The following is a 21,129-nucleotide window of genomic DNA, read 5'->3' as shown; positions in this document are numbered from 1 at the left end:
TGAGCCAGAGGACTGTTACAATGGTACCCCTGAACAACCTATTGTAACAGGCCCGTGTGGATGCGACCAAACTGTGTTATGACTATGTCACCCAATTCAGTCACAGCTCTTATCAGATCTACACATCTTTTTTAGTTCCTGGAGGAGTAGCATGAGTATTCTAATATGGTTGTGAAGAAAGGCTAGTTTAACACAATGATGAGTCTTCCTTCACGTTAGGCTAAATTGCATTCTTTAACAATTGTCAAGGGAATTTAGTGCTGCTGAAATATGCCAGATTGACCAGGAGACGTGAATCCCTGTTGAGCCTCAGAATCTGAGGCTGATAATGCAGGCTTTTTTCATATGAACCCTCTGCTGCTAGAGGGGAAGTTCAATTTCTGTTCTCCTTGGTCCCTGTGTTGAGGTTACTCACAAAGGTGCCAAAATGCTAATTAGCGTCAAGCGTGGTGCCCGGTGGACCCCATGCACAGAGCCCAGCCTGGCTGACTTACTAGGAACATAAAGCTGTGTCATGCAGTTACTGTTCTTTGGGGGAGTTCATTCAATTAAACCAATCTTTATTAGCAGCATGATATGATCTGTGAGCATTACCAAAGGGCTAAAGCTTCATCCAAAGCTGCCTGAAGTCCATGGGAGCCCTTTCCATTGACTCCAAGGGGAGGAAGCTTGGAATCAGGGGCTAAAAGAGAGAACACTGTCAGCAGCTGATCTCACAGATCAGGCAGCATAGGTTAGGGCTTCATGGTAGTGAATGGGCTTTCATCCCCTGAGTCTGTTTCCTGTCTGAGTCTATTTTTGATTTGATAGCAGGTTGCTGCACGTCTCCATGCTGTTTTCTGCCTTCACTTTCCTTCCCCCTTTGTCTCTTGCTATTTCTGATCATTTGATGAAGAGTCTTTCTCATGTTCCTTTTTGCTTAGCATGTAGCAAACATCTCTCGGTTTGCTTGGCTGCACAACGTTCCTCCCTGGGTTGCTGCTGCACTTTGTCTTCTCTGTTACTATTTCCATTTTGTGGTCACTGAGTTTATATTTGGCAGGACTCTGCTTTTATTTTGCATATTTGTACTGGCGGTGGGGCAGTCTGCTAGTACAAAGGGTCATGTGTAGGGTACTGACCTGCTCTACCTAGTGAATAGTACAGTATATATTGTTTTGATGGGGTTTGACTCAGTATCTTGTTTATTACTATTATTTTGTATTATTTATATTGTTGTAGCACCTCCAAGCCCATCATGGATCAGGATGCTATTGTGCTGTGTGCTGTACAAACACAGAGTATGTTAGTGTATGAATGTGGTTCTTTCCTCCTTTGGTCCAGAAGTTAGTATAGTGTAAGCCTGGAAGGGGTACTAGGTAGGAATGGAGTATATTTTGATCAGGTTACTGGTTGGCTTCCTGAAAGCTGAGTGCCCATAGCTCCCATAGACTGCAACAAGTTGTGGGTGCTCAGCACCTCTGAAAATCATGTTAGCAGTGGAGGTAGTATATGCTGCTGTGGTGGCACCAGAAGATGAGTGCTCTTCCAGGCATTTTGATTAGCCAGGGGAATCTGCAGCTAATACTGAAGTTCAGAACTGTAAGTGGATGGGTTTAGTGGGTCTGCGCACTATTAGAACATAAGAACAGCCATACTGGATCAGACCAATGGTCCATCTAGCCCAGTATCCTGTTTTCTGACAGTGGCCAGTGCCAGATGCTTCAGAGGGAATGAACAGAACAATTTATCAAGCGAGCCATTCTCTGTCATCCAGTCTCATCTTCTGGCAGTCAGAGGTTTAGGGACACCCAGAGCATGGGGTTACATCCCTGATCATCTTGAGTAATAGCCACTGATGTACTTATCCTCAATGAACTTTATCTATTTTTTTTTAAATCCAGGTATAGTTTTGGCCTTCACAACATCCACTGGCAATGAGTTCCACAGGCTGACTGTGCGTTGTGTGAAGAAGTACATCCTTTTGTTTGTTTTAATCAGATTGCCCTTTAATTTCATTGTGTGACTGCTGGTTCTTGAGCTATGTGAACGAGTAAACAACACTTCCTTATTCACTTTCTCCACAGCAGTCATGATTTTATAGACCTCCATCATATTCTGTGCCCCCCCCCCCTTAGTCACTTCTCTTCTAAGATGAACAGTCCCAGTCTTTTTTTAATCTCTCCTCATATGGAAGCCATTCCATCCCTCTAATGATTTTTGTTGCTTTTTTTTAAAAAGGCTCCAGAGGTGATGCTGGCAATTACAGGCTGGTTAGCTTGAGTACTTTTTCCAATTCTAATATATCTTTTAAGATGAGGTGGCCAGAACTGGATGCAGTATTCAATGTGTGGGCATGCCATGGATTTCTATAGTGGCATTATGATATTTACTGTCTTACTATCTATCCCTGGCCTCGTGGTTCCTACCATTCTGTTTGCTTTTTTGACTGCTGCTGCACATTGAGCAGATAGTTTCAGAGAACTATCCATGAGGACTCCAAGATCTCGTTCTTAAGTGGTAACAGCTAATTTAGACCCCATCATTTTGTATGTATAGTTGGGATTACGTTTTCCAATGTGCTTTATTTTGCATTTATCAACATTGAATTTAATCTGCCATTTTGTTGCCCAGTCACCCAGTTTTGTGAGATCCCTTTGTAGCTCTTTAGTCAGCTTTAGACATAACTATGTTGAGCAATTTTGCAACATCTGCAAACTTTGCCACCTCACTGTTTATCCCTTTTTCCAGGTCATTTATGAATATGTTGAACCTCATTGGTCCCAATACCGATCCTTGCGGAACCCTGCTATTTACCTCTTTATGTTGTGAAAACAGACCATTTTTTCCTACCCTTTTTTCCCTGTCTTTTAACCAGTTACTGTTCCATGAGGGGGCCTTCTCTCTTATCCCATTACAGCTTACTTTGCTTAAGTGCCTCTGCTGAGGGACCTTGCCAAAAGCTTTCTGAAAGTCCAAGTACACTATTTCCACTGGATCCCCTTGGCCACATGGTTGTTGACCCCCCCTCAAAGAATTCTGCTAGATTGGTGAGGTGTGATTTCTCTCTTCCCCAACATACCGTGTTCACCTGTGTGTCTGACAATTCTGTTACTATAGTTTCAACCAGTTTGCCTGGTACTCAAACTTACCAGCCTGTAATTGCCAGCATCACCTCTGGAGCCTTTTTAAAAAATCCACCATCCTGATTTTTCGGCAAAGTGGGCATTTGGGACAAAAGCTTACTTTTGCCAAAAAACTGGGGTGCAGAGGAGTGTGTGATGGGATGATGCCAGCCCCGTGGGGCGGGGGGGGGAAGCAGGGCTCAAGCGAGCAGCGACCCCAACCCCAGCCTCTCGAAGGAGGCGGGCAGTCTTGGGCACAGCGGTGCGGGGGGCTCACGCAAGCCCCACGCGGTGCCCCGTTTCCCTTTGGACGAGGGGGAAGGAGAGGGAGGGAAAAGCAGAGCGTGGCAGGGAGGGGCGGGGCCAAAGGAGACAGGTAGCTCCTAACCCCGCCCCCCAGCCCCCACGGGTGGTGGTGCGCGCGGCGCGTGCCCGAGAGGGGGCAAACCCGCCTGTAGCCGGCCGGCGGGCGCATGCGCGGTGGCGGGCAGGGCGGGGAACACACCGGGCTGGCCGGCGCCTGCCCTTGCCCTTCCCCGGCTCAGGTAGGAGGCGGCGGGGACGGGCGCGGCGGAGGCTCTGCGGTAAGGGGCGTGCGGGCCGGACCGGTGCTGCTGCTGCCGCCTCCGCGCGGCCCGGGGATGGGTGCCGGGGGCACCGCCCGCCCTCAACAACCGCCCGCCCTTCCCCCGGAGCTCCCGCTGATCCCCCGCCCAGCGCCCGGCTCTGCCCCCCGGGGTCCCCAGCGCCCCCACCGCCCGCCCCCACGTCCTTTCCCCAAAGCTCCCGCTGATCCCCCGCCCAGCGCCCGGCTCTGCCCCCCCGGGGTCCCCAGCGCCCCTCACTGCTCCCCGTCCTTTCCCCAAAGCTCCCGCTGATCCCCCGCCCAGTGCCCGGCTCTGCCCCCCGGGGTCCCCAGCGCCCCTCACTGCTCCCCGCCCTTCCCCCGGAGCTCCCGCTGATCCCCCGCCCAGCGCCCGGCTCTGCCCCCCCGGGGTCCCCAGCGCCCCTTACTGCTCCCCGTCCTTTCCCCAAAGCTCCCGCTGATCCCCCGCCCCGCGCCCGGCTCTTCCCCCGGGGTCCCCAGCGCCCCCCCCGCCCATCCCCCCGTCCTTTCCCCCAAGCTCCCGCTGATCCCCCGCCCAGCACCTGGCTCTGCCCCCCGGGGTCCCCAGTGCCCCTCACAACCTCCCCGCCCTGCCTCTCAGCCTTCCACCCCCTCCTGGTGTGCCCCTCGCTGACCCACCTTGCTGGGGCCCCCACCACCTATCCCCAGCCCCCCACCAACCCACCTCCCAAGTGCCCCCCTTCACCCGGCACATGCCCCAGGCCCTCTGTCAGTGCCTCTCGGACCCCTGCCATGGCCCTCCCACCCAGCCCAGCAACCCTGTGGGCCCTACAAACCCAGCCCCCTTCCCCTTCATGGGCCCAGTACCCACCTGGCCCAGCAGCCTGGGGGCCCCCTACTGACCTACTTCCCCAGCCTCCTACGGCCAAACACTCCCCAGGCCCCTTGCCCTGCTTCCCACCATCCCTGCACCTCTGGGGCACCCACCAAGCCACCTCCTCAGAACCTTCTCTCCCCAGCCCAGCACCCTTGGGGGCCCCCCACCTTCCCCAGCAAGGCCCAACTGATCTAGCACCTCTGCCCCTCCCCTAGTGGCCCAATCTCACCTGGCCCAGTACCCCTTGCACCTACTGCCCTCCTGAGGCCTTCCCTCTCTGGTCCAAACCCTGCCTCCCATGACTCAGCTTCCCAGCACCATTGGGTTTCCTACCTGGTATAGCATCCCCCAGCCTTTCTGCCCCCTTCCCCCCCTCCCTGGGTCTCAGCACCCTCTCCTCCACCCCATATAGCATCTGCGGGACTGCTCATAGTACCCCTGGGTGTCCCTCACCTTGCCCCCTTGCTGCCCTACACCTGGGGCTCATTACCCTGGGCATCTTCCACCCTGTCCTTAGGCATCTCCCCACACTTCCCCCACCCCTGGAGCTCATTACCTTCTGGGCACCCCCCTCACTGCCCTGCCGGGCACCCCCTGAGGATCCCTGTGCTTTACCTCCTCACCGCCCCCCCTTAGTCCTGGGACCTGTGGACATCAATTCCCCTGTCCCCAGGCAGGTCCTGGCACTGTCTTGTTACCTGGGCAGGCATAGAATGTTCCCCATCTATAGGCCCATGAGGCTCAGCACTGCTGCAGTGCTATTGCCCTGTGTGTTGAGGCGGTCATGGTGATGTTACAGGGAGAGGGAGAGAATTGAGTCTCCCATGTTGGAGCATAACCTAGGTGCTTACAGTGAGGGATGCTGGGGTCTGAGCATTAATTCCCATCTCCCTCTTACAGTGATAGAAAGCTGGACACATTCATTACAAAGCCTTTTTTGCTTTCTTCTGAAGCTGCTAATAGATCTAGGGAGAGACTTACTAAATTAAATGTAGCCTAAACACAGACCTTCTGCTGTACCATATCTATGCCTTAGTTATAGACAGGTGCTAGTGACCTGCATTAAGGAAACTTACTCTTTTCTTTAGAGCATCATCCATTGCACATTCAGTCATGTATGATATTAAGAGTCCACTGATATTTATAAAGGGTTAAATTATTAATATTAGTTACAAGCATGAGTGGTATGTGTTATAGATGGTTATAAGCATATCAGTAGGTGTCATAGCTGTAAGTCATGTTTATAAGCAACCTGTTTACCTGTTGGACTCTATAGCGATCTATACCAGTTGATCAACTATTTGTTAAAACACTGACCCATCAGTCACTAGTTAATCCTCTGTAAGTCATTTATAGATAGGATATTAATATAATGTCTGACTGCTCGTTCCACCAGAGGGGTTTGCAGCAACATGTGCAGAACTGTGTAAAGTGCTCTTGAAGTCAAGCTGCTTTTGACAAGGGATTTAGAGAGGAGGATCAGAGGATTTCAGCTGTCAGTGGTGAGTGGGAAGCTTTCCTTGGTCATCTGGCACAGGGGAGATGTGCTGTATTTTTGGGGTTGGGGGGCGGGTTTGTTCAGAATTTAAGCTTTCATTAAAAAAAATCTGGGCTCTTTGGAGATACTTCTGGAAGGTTACCTTTGCAACTGATGTAACCCATGCAGCGCTGTTGTCCTGACTAGGCGGACAGGTTGCTCAGTACTCTTACTTAGGTCTTTGCTGAGTAGCAGTGAAGCAAAATGAACAAGACATTGGTCAGTTTCACTTTGCCTGCAGCAGAGAAACAGGGGTAAATCTGTTTCATTCAGTTGTTATGTAGAAGAGCTCTGTACAGCAGAGTAACTTCTCTTGGGGCAGAAAGTCAAAACCAACCAAATAAACGAAAAACAATGTAAAACAGAGGCTGCTAGAGTGCAGAGTGAAGTGGAGGTCTTCCCCTTCCTAAATGATAAGTCAGGAGCTTCTGGGATTGGGAGCGAACAAGCTTTTTCTCCCTCTAAGTACCCAGAAGGGGGTGGGAGTGCTGGTTTTAAATTAATCTGCCATTTACTTGCCAGAGGCTGATATGAGCAATGAGATCCCCAAACAGAGTCCAGGGACTCTTGGTATGAATTCCAGGAGCTGAGGTTGGCAGGGAGCTCAACTTTTCGCAGAGCATTCCCCTGGTCCTCATAGTGAAGGGCCCTTAGTTTTCATATCTTCCTCATGCTAACAGACTTAGTCCTTTGGCTGGTAGGTTTTGGGTACATTTTCAAGCCCTTCATCATGTTTTGGAGTGTGTGGATTGGTTTTCCAGCCAAATCCTTATTTATTGACTTCCCAGAGCGTCAACTCTATCTGTCCTGAGGGAAGTGTCTTTGGAACAGGGTTACAAACGCTGCAGAACTTGTTGCTCATTTGCCTTTGCTCTTCTGCCAGCTCTCCTTAGCTATACCCTTTTCTAGTATGATGGTGAAGAAACTAGTGTCCAGGTCAGAAATGAAGAAAATTCTGTTATTGTCCTTTGCTCCGCATCAGAATTACAAATGAATGGAGATGCAGCAGACTAAGCGTAGCTGTGGATAACTCATTAACTGTTCTTTGTTTTTTAGTGAATGTAACAATCGCGAAAGGTGACAGCTTGACAATCCTGGAGACTGAAGTGATTTATCGCTAGAACAGGTACATGAGACAGCAGCAGTATAGACCTCCCTCACTCCTCTGTGTCTCAACATCAATTTGTAGAACGTCTCTAGGGGAGAGAGGGCAGTTTAGTCCTTGGCCTTTCTGCAGAAGATGCAAACGTGAACCTGTTGTGCTGGTAGTTCTTGCACGTGGACACGTATTCATTAGGAAGTAGGCTGAGCCTCACAAGGTCACTTTTCACAAGGCCACAGCATATCATATTGATGTGGAACTCTTATAGGCAGATTATCATGTGATTCGAATAGAATTGTTTCAGTGTATTAGGTGTTGCAAAAGCATAAAGAAAGTCCCTTCTCTGAAGAGCCTACTCTAAATTGATCACTTTTTTATGCTATATCAAGAGTTCTGTATAACTGCTTTAAAAACAGCCTTAAAAAGAGGAAGTACAGTAAAAACACTACTCACGCTCAGTTGGAGAAGTACCAAGCTCCGCACGCGAGTCTCCTTAGCAGAAAAAAAGCATTGCAAGCAGAAAACAGCACAAAAACAGGGGCTCCATGATTGAGAGAGCCTTCAGAGCTGTATAGGGAACTCCCCAGAAAGAGAAAACACAATCTTACAGCTTAACATGGGTCAATTAGTTTCCCTGGAGTGCTTTAGATAAGCTAACAAACCACTCCTCTTATACTAACATCAGCTCTTTTTGACCTTAACCACCAATCAGTTTAGCGAGTCAGAGACATGAAATCCAGCCTGCCTGAAACTGCTGAACTAAAGGTTGAATCATGGAAATAGAGTACTTCATGACAAAGAGGAGGAGGTGACAGAGGCTTACTTCAGGTTTTTTCCTGCCAAACCCTAAAAGTTGGAGTATCCCAATTCATAGACTTTAAGGTCAAAAGGGACCATTATGATCATTTAGTCTGACCTCCTGCACAATGCAGGCCACAGAATCTCACCCACCTACTCCTGTAACAAACCCCTAACCTATGTCTGAGTTATTGAAGTCCTCAAATTGTGGTTTGAAGACCTCAAGGTGCAGAGAATCCTCCAGCAAGTGACCCATGCCCCATGCTGCAGAGGAAGGTGAAAAACCTCCAGGGCTCTGCCAATCTGCCCCGGAGGAAAATTCCTTCCCAACCCCAAATATGGCAATCAGCTAAACCCTGAGCATGTGGGCAAGACTCACCAGCCAGCACCCAGGGAAGAATTCTCTGTAGTAACTCAGATCCCACCTCATCTAACATCCCATCACAGACCACTGGGCATACTTAGCTGCTGATAATCAAAGATCAGTTGCCAAAATTAGGCTATCCCATCATACCATCCCCTCCATAAACTAATCAAGCTTAGTCTTAAAGCCAGATATGTCTTTTGCCCCCCTACTCCCCTTGGAAGGCTGTTCCAGAATTTCAGTCCTCTAATGGTTAGAAACCTTTGTCTAATTTCAAGTCTAAACTTCCTAGTGTTCAGTTTATATCCATTTGTTCTTGTGTCCACATCGGTACCAAGCTTAAATAATTTCTCTCCCTCCCTGATATTTATCCCTCTGATATATTTATAAAGAGCAATCATATCCCCCCTCAACCTTCTTTTGGTTAAGCTAAACAAGTCAAGCTCTTTGAGTCTCCTTTCATAAGACAAGTTTTCCATTCCTTGGATCATCTTCATAGCCCCTCTCTGTACCTGTTCCAGTTTGAATTCATCCTTCTTAAACATGGGAGACCAGAACTGCACACAGTATTCCAGATGAGGTCTCACCAGTGCCTTGTATAATGATACTAACACCTCCTTATCTTTGCTGGAAATACTTTGCCTGATGCATCCTAAAACCGCATTTGCTTTTTTAACGGCCATATCACATTGGTGGCTCATAGTCATCCTGTGATCAACCAATACTCCGAGGTCCTCCTCCTCCTCTGTTACTTCCAACTGATGTATCCTCAATTTATAACTAAAATTCTTGTTATTACTCCCTAAATGCATGGCCTTGCACTTTTCACTATTAAATTTCATCCTATTACTATTATTCCAGTTTACAAGGTCATCCAGATCTTCCTGTATGATATCCCAGTCCTTCTCTGTGTTAGCAATACCTCCCAGCTTTGTGTCATCCGCAAACTTTATTAGCACATTCCCACTTTTTGTGCCAAGATCAGTAATAAAAAGATTGGTCCCAAAACCGATCCCTGAGGAACTCCACTAGTAACCTCTTTCCAGCCTGACAATTCACCTTTCAGTACGACACATTGTAGTCTCTCCTTTAACCAATTCCTTATCTTCCTTTCAATTTTCATATTGATCCCCATCCTTTCCAGTTTAACTAATAATTCCCCATGTGGAACCGTATCAAATGCCTTACTAAAATCGAGGTAAATTAGATCCACTGCATTTCCTTTGTCTAAAAAATCTATTGCCTTCTCAAAGAAGGAGATCAGGTTGGTTTGGCACGATCTACCTTTTGTAAAACCATGTTGTATTTTGTCCCAATTACCATTGACCTCAATGTCCTTAACTACTTTCTCCTTCAAATTTTTTTCTAAGACCTTACATACTACAGATGTCAAACTAACAGGCCTATAGTTACTCGGATCACTTCTTTTCCCTTTCTTAAAAATAGAAACTATATTAGCAATTCTCCAGTCGTACGGTACAACCCCTTCAATTTTTCTGAAATTCCCTAAATTAAGAGGACTCAGAACAATGTCACAATACATTGTGAAATCTTATAAAAATGCCAAGTATCTCCCAAAATTTTTGAGGAAACTGTCTGAATCGCAGTTCCATAGTGTCAGGGAGAAAGGTAAATTAAAAATTTTCATCTATTTGTGGTGTGGGCACTGTGTGAATCAACCTGTGAGTAAATCCCCTTTACCACTTTCTCCCCGTTCCACTTGCCTTTGATTTTGACATACCTTAGCTCCATTGACTGCCAAGGTTGGAGGTGGTTGGATCTTCTTCATGGTGCTGTGCTGCACTCCTATAAAATCAGTAGTCTGTCCTTTCTTCTTGGGGTGTATTTCTCAAACTACCCAAATGCAAGGCAAAATGTGTGACAAAGACCTACAGTGAGGGCACAGAACTTAAAATGCTGTGTGATTCCTTTTTTTAGTGTAAATAACTTTCTGTACCCTCCATTGCATGGTTCTTTTTCTGAAATGAAATGGGACCATTCCTCAGAATGGGACAGTTGAGGTGTGTCTTAGGGCTTGTCTACACTTTGAAGTGCCTCAGGGATACAGCTGCATGGCTATAGTGCTTCAGTGTAGATACTAACTACATTAACCGGAGGGGTTCTCCCACTGATGTAGGTAATCCACCTCCCTGAGAGGTGGTAGCTAGGTCGATGGAAGAATGTTTATTTACACTTGGGATTAAGTTGGCTTAACCACTCAGGATTTTTCACACCCCTGAGCGATGCAGCTAAGCTGACTTAAATTTCTAGTGTAGATCAGGCCTTAGGGACAGAAATTATTTTCTTCTTCTGCTCCAGTGATTCTGGTTATAGGGACAAGTAGCTGTTCAATCAATCATACACTTCTGTAACTCAGCTTATTACCTGAAATTTTTGTTCCTGTGCAGAGAAATTAATTGGTGGATCAACTAGAATTTATTCAAGGAGCTGTTTGTTCTGTTTTTTTAAATCTGTAGGTTGTCTTACTCCTGCACCCCTCCTGTGTTGCTGCAATGACTGGAAAGTCCCTGCTCTTAAAAGTCATTCTCCTGGGGGACGGTGGAGTTGGGAAAAGTTCCCTCATGAACCGTTACGTCACCAACAAGTTTGACTCGCAGGCTTTCCACACCATAGGGGTAGAGTTCTTAAACCGCGATTTGGAAGTGGATGGACGTTTTGTGACCCTCCAGATTTGGGACACAGCAGGGCAGGAGCGTTTCAAGAGCCTGCGAACCCCCTTTTACAGAGGAGCAGACTGTTGCCTGCTGACCTTTAGTGTAGATGACCGCCAGAGCTTCGAGAACTTGGGCAACTGGCAGAAGGAGTTTGTCTATTATGCAGATGTGAAGGACCCTGGCCACTTCCCATTTGTGGTCCTGGGCAACAAGATAGACAAACTTGAGAGGCAGGTGACCACAGAAGAGGCCCAAGCATGGTGTTTAGAAAATGGGAATTACCCTTACCTGGAAACCAGTGCCAAGGATGACACCAATGTGGCAGTGGCCTTTGAGGAAGCTGTGCGGCAGGTGCTGGCTGTGGAGGAGCAGCTGGAGCATTGCATGTTGGGGAACACTATTGACCTGCACAGCAGTTCCAAATCAGGATCTTCATGTTGTTAGGAGTCACCTGGGGATTGTACCCAGGACTGATTGTTTAAACAGAACACATGCAAATGGCTCTTGGGCATGCTGAGGTATGCAGACAGAAAGGACAATGGGTGAGGTCACTGGCTGTAGGAGTCGCAGCCTTTCTGGCTGAATTACAGTTGGAGTCTGGGTGTGAAGAAAAGGATTTAGGGGAGAGATCTAGTTAGGTGCATTTGGAAGTCATTCTCCCCCCTCCCTTCCTTCTTGCTAACAGATCTAAGGATAGGGTTAATCTGAGAGGGTTGCAAATTATGGTCTGTGCCAAGATTTAGCCACAAAATGAGACTTGCAGAGTGCTAGACATTCCCCACATTATTTTATTAATGAACTGAAAAGTACTAAACCCATTAACCTCTACTGCACCTCAGGACTGTACATTGCCAAAGTAAGATTTGATCAGTTTGCTGCAAATAATAAAACCAAATGGGAAGATTTCAACCTTTAATTGGCATGAGGGTGCCAAGTACAGAAATGACTGACATAGTTCTGTTGCTTAGGTTAATCCCCTGGCATCCTGCCCTGCCCTAGTCTGTCTGACCCTCTCAAAAGAAACTTGCTGTGTGGTAGAATGATGCTATGAGTGCATCACACTGGAAAGTAACAATATTCCAATAATTTGAAGAACAGGGTATGAGGGAGTGGAGTATGTTTGAATGTTGCAGCCTTAATTCTAGACAGCTGCCTGCCATGGTCAGTTTTCTTCCCATATGTAACTTTGCTCCATATGGATGTTACTTTCCTAGTGTGACTAGCCTCCTCCTAGTTTGTGTGTGCCCTTGTTTTTTTCCTGAGGCTCAACACTAGATGGAGTTCCTCACCTTTTGGGTGACACTGGGCAAATCCTACCTCACTCATAGTCTCAATGTCTTACCTGTGAGGAAGGCTTTAGAATGAATGTGGAGGACAGTAGACTCTGTGTGAATCTTTCGTGGGTCTCTGTGCCATGTAATTACCAACAGATCATGGCCCCAGCCACAGGCTCCTACACTGTCGATGGACTGAGTGACAACTCCTAGAAGTGCAGATGACTGGGCCTGTAAAACCACCCTTTCGTAGGTGCGCTAGTGTAGCGGCCCTGGTTCTGGCTGTGCTTTGTTAGCCCAAGGGTCACTGTCTTAAGCCACTTCAACTCATCTCCTTTAATCTGGATGCTGCAGCTCTGAATCAATTAAATCTGCTCTCTGCAGGATCTAAGAGCAGCCAGGATACTGGGAGTTAATTGCTGGTGAGGAGTACAGACCTAACAGGTGTCTCATTGCACTGTCCTGTTTTCTCCAAAAGGGTGAGGAGTTCAGTGAATTCTGCATTTACTGCAGTCTTAGTGATCTGGTTGATAGATTTGAGTGGTAGGGAAGCCATTTCAGCTAATTGAATCTTCCTTACCCGGATGACTGGCTCCAATCAGTGGGGAGGAGCTCTGGGCAGCCTCAAAATGGCTGAAAATCAAAATTTTGCAGAGAAAACATATTACAAATAAACCCCGGGGCTTTGCTAACCCAGGGCCTGTATGTGGCTACCAGTCTCAAGCTATCCATCTGTAGCATTGGGATCAGTGCTTGCTTGCTACTATGTATTCTGCAGATTTATTCTCTGTTTATTCAAGATTCTGTTCTGATGACTCTTGTCTGTAACTGTAGAGAGACCTGTGTCGGAGAGAGCTCCCCTGTAGTCATCTCAATGGTGAGGAGCGCAGCCATCATAGGCGCAGCTGATCCCAGGTTCCCCTGTGTGAGCCTTGATGGTAAGTCTCACAGCTCAAATACAGCAGCTTTGTTAACTTTGTCTGCTGGACAATGGAAGTTAGTCTCAGTTGCTTCTAGGCTCCTGCTCTGCAGGGGGAGTGTGTACTTTGCATTAACACAAGATAAGTCCCCTCTCTTTGCAGGGCAATAATGTGGAAGTGATGATAGCTGCAAAGGTACTATAAGGGTGGGGCCTAATTTTAGTGATGTTGGGCACCTGCAACTTCCATCAACCTAAATGGGGCAGTGCTTGATCCTTTTGGAAAATCAGACCCATGGTGTTGACCAGGGTGCCCTGCATCTCCCTAGTTACACTTTGCTTATACTATTTTTATTTAGCAATCTTGGATTTCCACAGGCGCCCCCAGAGGTACTAAGGGCCTTGCCTTCATTGTAATGGTACTGGATAATTGCAGTGGAAATTCTATGAGCCAAACTCTGTCTCCTACAGTCCTGGTTAAAAGATTTAGTGTAGACAAATTTGGGACCCATGTTTAAAAGTTATTCCAGTTGAGCCAGTTTCTAAGATGATCCAGTGTGGATGGGCTAAAAGGTGTTAGAATGTTTATAAATCATAGTGATGGAGCCTAAATGTATTTAGTCCAGTTAGGCCAGATGTTAAGTGAAGCCCCTTTCTTTTTGACCGTGCTACTTTTCCAGCCTGGTTATTGCATGATCTGTCTGAGCATCAACCCTTTCTACAAAAGAGTACAATTAATGTGAACAAGCTGTGATGTGTGAGGGAGAATGCACAGCAGTGTATCTTCCTGTGCTTTGGGTGCTTGTTGACGCTTATGGCTGAAGCTGGAAAACCTTCACCATATGTGAACTGTGCATATGGATTTACTAGCTGTCTGTATAATCCTGTAGTGTGTTAGTGTCTTTCGTTTATTTTTAACAAACTATATGGTTAATTTTTTAAAAAGCTGTATGTGTGTATGTAAACTCCATTTTTAAAAACAAGTACAGTATTTTCTGTGTATTCATTTAATTTATTTTCAACCAATGCGCACATACTTCCTGGGAGAGCCAGGATCGTGAATTCTTAATTAAAGGTCGATTGCCAACTGCTTGTCTTGGCTGGCCCCTCCTTGACACTCTCTGCTGCGATTGCTGCTGCTAAGAAACTGGGGTTGTAAAACTGATAGTTTACCTTCATTTTAACCAATAAAACATGGATATATAAAGTGAATTCAGAGCACAGCTGTTTTTTGGTCACTAGGCCACTATCCTCAGTTGGTGTAAATCTCGAAGTCAGTGGAGCTACTAATTGACATCACCTGAAAGTCTGGTCTAAGATGTGGCAGGGAAATGTAACCAAGGCATCCAAGTGCCATGTGTGCAATGGGGTTGGTTATTTCTGAGTATTTATAATAAGAATCATCGTGTAAGAAAAGCAGCTAGGGGAAGTGCAGGGACTCTGATTATGCCCTGCAAACTTGGTGGGATCAAGGCTTGATTGGACATCTTGCACCATCCTCTTGTGTACCTATATAGCACCCGGGCACAATCTGACCCTAACATGATCAATGAGCATTGACACTACCAGTGTGTTTAAAACATTCATCACTTGGCAGTTTCAAGCACCAGGGATTTAGCCACAAAGCCAGAAGTCTTGTAAAGCCAGACCACAGTTTGGTAGATTGAGTAAATAAACACTTTAATGGCTGAGAGATCCCTGAAACTCTGCCAGGCTTTCTAGTTGACCAAGTTTGCCTACACATGTATTTTCCTGTTGGTTTCTTCTTGTATCCTGTTACAGAGTCTGATTGCTTATCACCTTGCAAACGTTTTCAGTGGAAATGATGCTGATGCCACAGCCAGAAGAATGGGACTTCATTTTAGGGGCAGACGAAGTGTTAAAAGTATCTGTTGGGATTTGGTGGTTCCCAGCGAGTCTGATGCTGGGTAGAATCAAGGGACTTCGATTCGATGCAGTGCGATTCAATGCAATTCGATTCAGTTCAATTCAACAAGGCTTTATTCAATATGTGCACAAGGAGAGCCCCTGGTACAAAGAATCAGGCAGAGTCCCCTCCAACAAGGACCCTTCCCCTTGCTATTTTATAGCACATGGCACTTACATAACAAGTTAAGTTACCTAATATAAACCTCTAACCAATCAGATTTAACCTTTCCATATATGGGTTTATTTATCACATGCTCATAGTTCTCCATTCCACAGGTTGAGATCCCCTTTCCCCCTGGCCTTCTCTAGAATGTTCCTAGGCTGGTAAGCCACAGCGTGCTTCCCTATGCATAAGCACCCTGCAAACCACATTTTATCCAAAATGAATGCAAGCATACCTTCAGCTCCCCCATTTGGTTTTGGGGCTAAGAACAATTCTTAGATCCCACTAACACCACTTCCTTGTATTTATTAGGAGCAATAATTAACTTTATCAACAATTAACTATGATTTTGAGAACAGAATGAAATAATACATAATATTTACAATAAAAATAATAATGTCCCAATACCATTGCGAGAACACAACTGAAATCTATCCCCATGGAATCTTTTTGGTTTCCACAATAGCAAACCCTTTTATTCACTGAATTACTGTAATTGCCTTACCACTTTTCATAATATTTCTTCTAAAAGGCTTAACACAATAGGAAGAATGAGATGTTTAAGCAAGGCTTACCTGCCAAAGTTAACCACCCAAATCCACACCAGATAGTGGAGTCCTTCCTCACTGCTATATCACCCATTAAATCAAACATTACATGCACCATTAAGTCAGGTCTCAACATTTGAGATAAGGCTTGTCCTGACTTTAGGTTTCCCATACACAAAACCCATCCTCCAGGATGGAACATTGGTCCCATGGGAAAGCCATATAGTTATCTCCGGCCCTTATTTTACACAGGTGTCTGTGACATGAGAATGGGAGTGGGTGCACTGACTGAGTCTCCCGTTGAGGAATTAACACCCCTCCAAGGACGCAATGACCATCTCAACATACCCCTATTATCGATAGGGACCACTCCCCTTCCACCATCCAAGGTGAAGACATTCTGTCTTTGAGAACTGCAGCTCTCACCCAACATGGCACCTGTGGCATGAGTGAGTCTCCTATCAGGGCTGCAACTTTCATGTTGAACACCAGGATAATACTATGCCAGGAAGATAACACAATTTTTCCACACGCCTAGACCAATGCTTGCCTATACATTTTAGTAGTTTTTAATAGATGGCTGAGTACAACAGTGAGGACCTGACCAACTGTGTTGCAGAGTTAAGGTGATATCTAACTTGATTAGACATGAGCCCCACTCTCACCACAATAAACGGTCATTCCTGCTACTAACAAATTTTCAACCCAGGCCCCATTGTTAGATTTGAGTAATGGCATTTACAACTGATCCAGTGGCTCCTCCCCAAGTGATTACATCAATAAAACACTGAAAGCCACTGCAGCATTATTAAGATGACACCTCTAAAATTTTTTTCAAGTTTCAGAAACCACTCAAAACCATTAGTGGACCACAAAAATTTCTACATCAGTTTTAAACTATGAATATCAAAGGCATCAATAGTTTAACTACATCAGACACAATGGCCTTAGCCACTGGGAAAGCTTCTAGCCACTTAGTAAAGTGATCCATGATTACCAAAACATATTCTTTTCCTCTGCCCAATGGCAGGGGTCCAATGAAATCTATTTGTAACTGCATGAAGGGCTGTGTTGGTCTTGGCTGATGTTGCATTTTCATGTTACACATCTCACATAATTATGCATATTTGCATTAAGCTTAGGATGCTACCAGGTGTCCAACATCTGGTGGATAACCCATCATGCTCCATCATGTTTCAACATGTGATACACTTGTATCATAGTTCCCATTAGCACATTTGGTAACGCTAATGTGTTCCCTGGACCTCTCCAGGTGTTATCATCACACAGTTTGCCCCTATTGTCCATCCATAACCACTTCTCTGCCCTTGGTGCAGCGTGTTGAATGTCCTGTATTTTAAAAAAGTTTGGGGTTTTTATGAGAGGCTGTGTTGCAGCAATCAATTGGGTCTCTTTATCTTGCACTGCTGCTTGTTTAGCTAGTTCATCTGCCCTTCAGTTCCCCTTGCTGTCCCTTTTGTATGGGCCTTCACTTTTATCACTGCTACTTTGGTAGGTTTCTGCATGGCTGCATGAAGTTTCTCCACTGTTGGGGATCCTGTACTTGTCAGGAATCCCCGATTTACCCACAGGTTAATGTAATCATGTACAACCCCAAACGCATATCTAGAATCAGTATATATGTTTATAGCATGACCTTCCGCAGCTTCACATGCTGCAACTAATGCCTGTAGTTCTGCTACTTGGGCTGATGCTCCAGGTAAACTGCCATGCACCACCAGTTGCCCATCTTGAGTACAAACGGCCCCATCCTGTGTATCGCTTGCTGTCCACATAGAAGGAAGAACCATCCACGTATAGGCAAGGGGCATCAGGTATTTTAGTTTCTTTTACCAATGGAAGGTTCATGGGCTCTTCCTTAAGGCAACAATGATGCGGGTGTCCCTCACTTGTGGTAGGTATGAGGGTGGCAGGGTTTAGCAACAACGCTTGTTGCAGATATACCGAAGGCATTAGCAAGCTCGTTTCCCATCGAGTCCATCTTGCCACATGGACTGCTGAAGATTTCTTTCCTGATAAAATAGCAAGGACAGCGTGAGGCATGACAATATTTACATCTTGCACACCAATAAGTGGTAAGGCCTGACTTAGGGCCACAGAAGCTCCTTCCACCACCTGGAGGCATGGTGGCATTGCTTGAGTGACAGCATCTAGTTTAGAAGAGTAGTATGCTACTGGGCGCTGTTTGTCCCCATGTTTTTGCATTAACACTGCTGTCACGTGTCTTTCTCTGACATGCGTGTACAATGTAAAAGGAATTAATGGGTTAGGAAGTCCCAACCCTGGGACAGTACTTAGCCTCTGTTTCAATGTGGTAAATGCCTGTTCACATTCAAGTGTCCATTCAATTGCATCATGTGGTCCAGCAGCACCCTTCAGGAGATTATTAAGGGGCTGGACAGTCCTTGAATAATTTGGGATTTGAGTTTGGCAGAAATTAAATAGCCCCAACTCTTTCCTAACTCCCCTGACCTTAATCGGTCATGGGCATGCATTAATAGCCTCAATGCGGTCAACAGTTAAACATTTGTACCCCTTGGATATTAGATACCCCAGATAGGATACTTCCTCCTTTGCAATCTGAGCTTTTCTAGCATTACATTTTACCCCACTGTCTGCCAAGTGTTGCAGGATCACTTCTAAGTCTTTCATGTGTATTTGCAATCTGGTGAGGAGACAAGAAGATCATCAACATACTGTACAACACACGAAATCATGTCTGGCAGCTTTGCCAGCACATCAGCTAACTTTCTATGAAACAAATTAGGTGAGTTATGAAAACCCTGGCTTAGGCGAGTAAAGGTATATTGCTTCCCTTTAACAGTGAATGCAAACCAAAATTGACTGTCAGGGTGCACAGGAACAGACCAAAAGCCATTGCTAATGTCCAAGGTTGAAAACACTATGTGATCATCAAAAGCATATAAGCCTCCCTCTATCATCCACTCTTGTACATTTCCCCGGAAGGGCGGGTTTAAGCTGCAAAGATGGCAATTTTTTTAACACGCTCAGCAAGTCAGAAGGGCTCATAGGAGTGTGCTATAGGAGTGTGCTAACAGTAGCAGGGTCCCCTTCCCCTGGATTAGGATTAGGGACAATGTGCACTCTCACTGGAGCCATGAAACTAGACTGATATCCCCATGTTACACATGTAAGGTCCAAAGGTGCTGAGGGACAAGATCTCTTTCCCTGCAAGTCTGCTTCTTTATACGTTTTTGCTTCTGCTTGCAGTTTTTCTACCTCTGCTTCTGACTCTCCCACCCTTCCTTTTAGCATATCACACTTTCTAACCAGCTGTTCATAATCAACAATTAAACACATACCAGCCATTTTGTCTTTCTTTATTTCAATCATATAGCCAAAATATCTCCACAAGAAAACTAATAAATGTACTGCTACAAATAGTTATAAAAGCACTAGCCATATATTCTTCATATTGTGGATCATTATATCCCTTCATCTTTCCTTTTTTTTTTTAACCTAAATATCCTCCAATCTCCAAATTTTTAAACACAATCCTGTTTACAGACTAATAACAATGTATTCAAATCAAACACCCCAGACTAAAATGACCAATCAGCAGATTAATCCTTTTTCCAATTTATTTGATCTGCACAATTACAATGTCCAATTAGGAGATCTGGGCCAGCCAACACATTAGCTAGAGGTACTGATGGATATATCTGCCCCTACACTAACTGTTGGTCCTTACAGCCTCTTTGATTTCCCACTTCAACAGCACTTAGTCTGAGGAACTTACAGCTTAGCCAGGTACAATGTCTTAAGACTGAAACAAACCCCTTGAATTCCCTGGCACCTAGACTTGCTTACTACAAAAGGTATGAGAGTCACCAGTCAGGTCAGAGAGACACAACTAAATAAAAAATGAACAATCTCACCCTCTAATTTTATTGTAGGTCATGATCCTGAAAGATATTTCTCACCCTGCTTGCTGCGCCAGGAAACTGTTGGGATTTGGTGGTTCCCAGTGAGTCTGATGCTGGGTAGAATCAAGGGACTTTGATTTGATGCTATGTGATTCAATGCAATTCGATTCAGTTCAATTCAACAAGGCTTTATTCAATATGTGCACAAGGCAAGCGCCTGGTACAAAGAATCAGGCAGAGTCCCCTCCAGCAAGGACCCTTCCCCTTGCTATTTTATAGCACATGGCACTTACATAACAAGTTACATAACATGAACCTCTAACCAATCAGTTAACCTTTCCATATATGGGTTTATTTATCACATGCTCATAGTTCTCCATTTCACATGCTGAGCTCACCCCTTTCCCCCTGGCCTTCTCTAGAATGTTCCTAGGCTGGTGAGGCACAGTGTGCTTCCCTATGCATAAGCACCCTGCAAAGCACATTTTATCCCAAATGAACACAAGCATACCCTTCATATCAAAGAGCCTGTTTTCATGCGGGCGTCAGAGGATGTGGTAAGAGAAATTCCCAGTAATTGTCAAACTGGAGCAGTGCTGTTTCTAAGAAGGCTTTACTATCAATGTCCAACATTTGCCTGAAATAGCCACTCTAACTGCATGAATCCAGCATTATCTCACTTTGACTTTTATTTTAGCTCCCACTGCAACTGTAAGGGCCAACATTATTTATGTATTCTCCTCTAGGCGCACAGTTATAGCTAGCTCACTGCTGCCCTGTGCTGAGTAGGATTCAGCAATGGCATGGGTTAGCGGTTGGAGGAGGGGCTGCTTCCAGCACTAGTGATGGCCTTTGTGGCCTCAGGTAAGTTGCTTGGTCTTCCTGTGCCTATGTTCCCCGAGCTGTAAAATTAGGGAAATGATACTTCAGCCATCTTTGGAAATGGCTGTGAAGTTCTTTGGCTGAAGGCTGTGTGTATACAGCATTAGTCTCTGTCAAGGTTCATACAGAGGGAGGGTGGACAGCAACTGGATGTGAGCTAATCAGCTCCATCTGATGGGAGCATTCCCTGTATGACCCCTTGTCTGAAAACAAGGAAAGCATGAGCTTCTGGTAAACATTTGGGTTTCTTCAGCACTGGCCATTGAACTGTGTTCTAATTAAGTTGCAGCTAAACTCATTTCAGGCATGGTTTGGCTGGTCCGGAACTTGGTTAAATAAACTTTAAAGAAGGATTAAAGCCAATGTTCCCTCTAATTTTTTTCCATCCATGTGCAGAATAAATTTTATTGTGTGCACTGAGGTGTGTGCAGATGTGCGCCACCAGTAGAAACACAAAACCTAGATATTATACATATTTTCT

At 45.6% G+C, this 21,129-nt stretch overlaps 1 protein-coding gene and 1 long non-coding RNA gene across 7 annotated transcripts in view; one reads left to right on the top strand and one right to left on the bottom strand.

Moving 5' to 3' along the window:
- RAB9B (RAB9B, member RAS oncogene family) overlaps window positions 1-13,689 on the top strand; it is a 39,473-nt gene extending 25,784 nt beyond the window's left edge. Inside the window, exons 1-3 of one of the 6 annotated variants that reach the window (XM_050963749.1) lie at window positions 3,574-3,649; window positions 7,143-7,212; window positions 10,828-13,689. In XM_050963749.1, the coding sequence (XP_050819706.1) occupies window positions 10,864-11,469 (606 nt within the window). In that variant the 5' untranslated portion in view covers window positions 3,574-3,649; window positions 7,143-7,212; window positions 10,828-10,863 and the 3' untranslated portion in view covers window positions 11,470-13,689. Of the gene's footprint in view, window positions 1-3,573; window positions 3,689-6,012; window positions 6,052-7,142; window positions 7,213-10,827 lie in introns of those variants that run through there. The other 5 variants (XM_050963748.1, XM_050963752.1, XM_050963750.1 and 2 more) reach the window with 5 other exon arrangements.
- Window positions 13,690-15,201: 1,512 nt separating this feature from the next.
- On the bottom strand, window positions 15,202-20,277 carry LOC127056234 (uncharacterized). Its single transcript, XR_007775755.1, has 2 exons — window positions 20,165-20,277; window positions 15,202-15,434 (listed from the first exon to the last, which is right to left on the bottom strand). It is a non-coding gene; the product is annotated as an uncharacterized LOC127056234 (long non-coding RNA).
- Window positions 20,278-21,129: the final 852 nt, after the last annotated feature.

This window comes from Gopherus flavomarginatus, chromosome 8 (assembly GCF_025201925.1).
Source record: "Gopherus flavomarginatus isolate rGopFla2 chromosome 8, rGopFla2.mat.asm, whole genome shotgun sequence".
Classification (NCBI taxonomy): domain Eukaryota; kingdom Metazoa; phylum Chordata; order Testudines; family Testudinidae; genus Gopherus; species Gopherus flavomarginatus.
The sequence above is the reverse complement of the archived record's forward strand: the minus strand, read 5'-3'. Positions and strand labels throughout refer to the sequence as shown.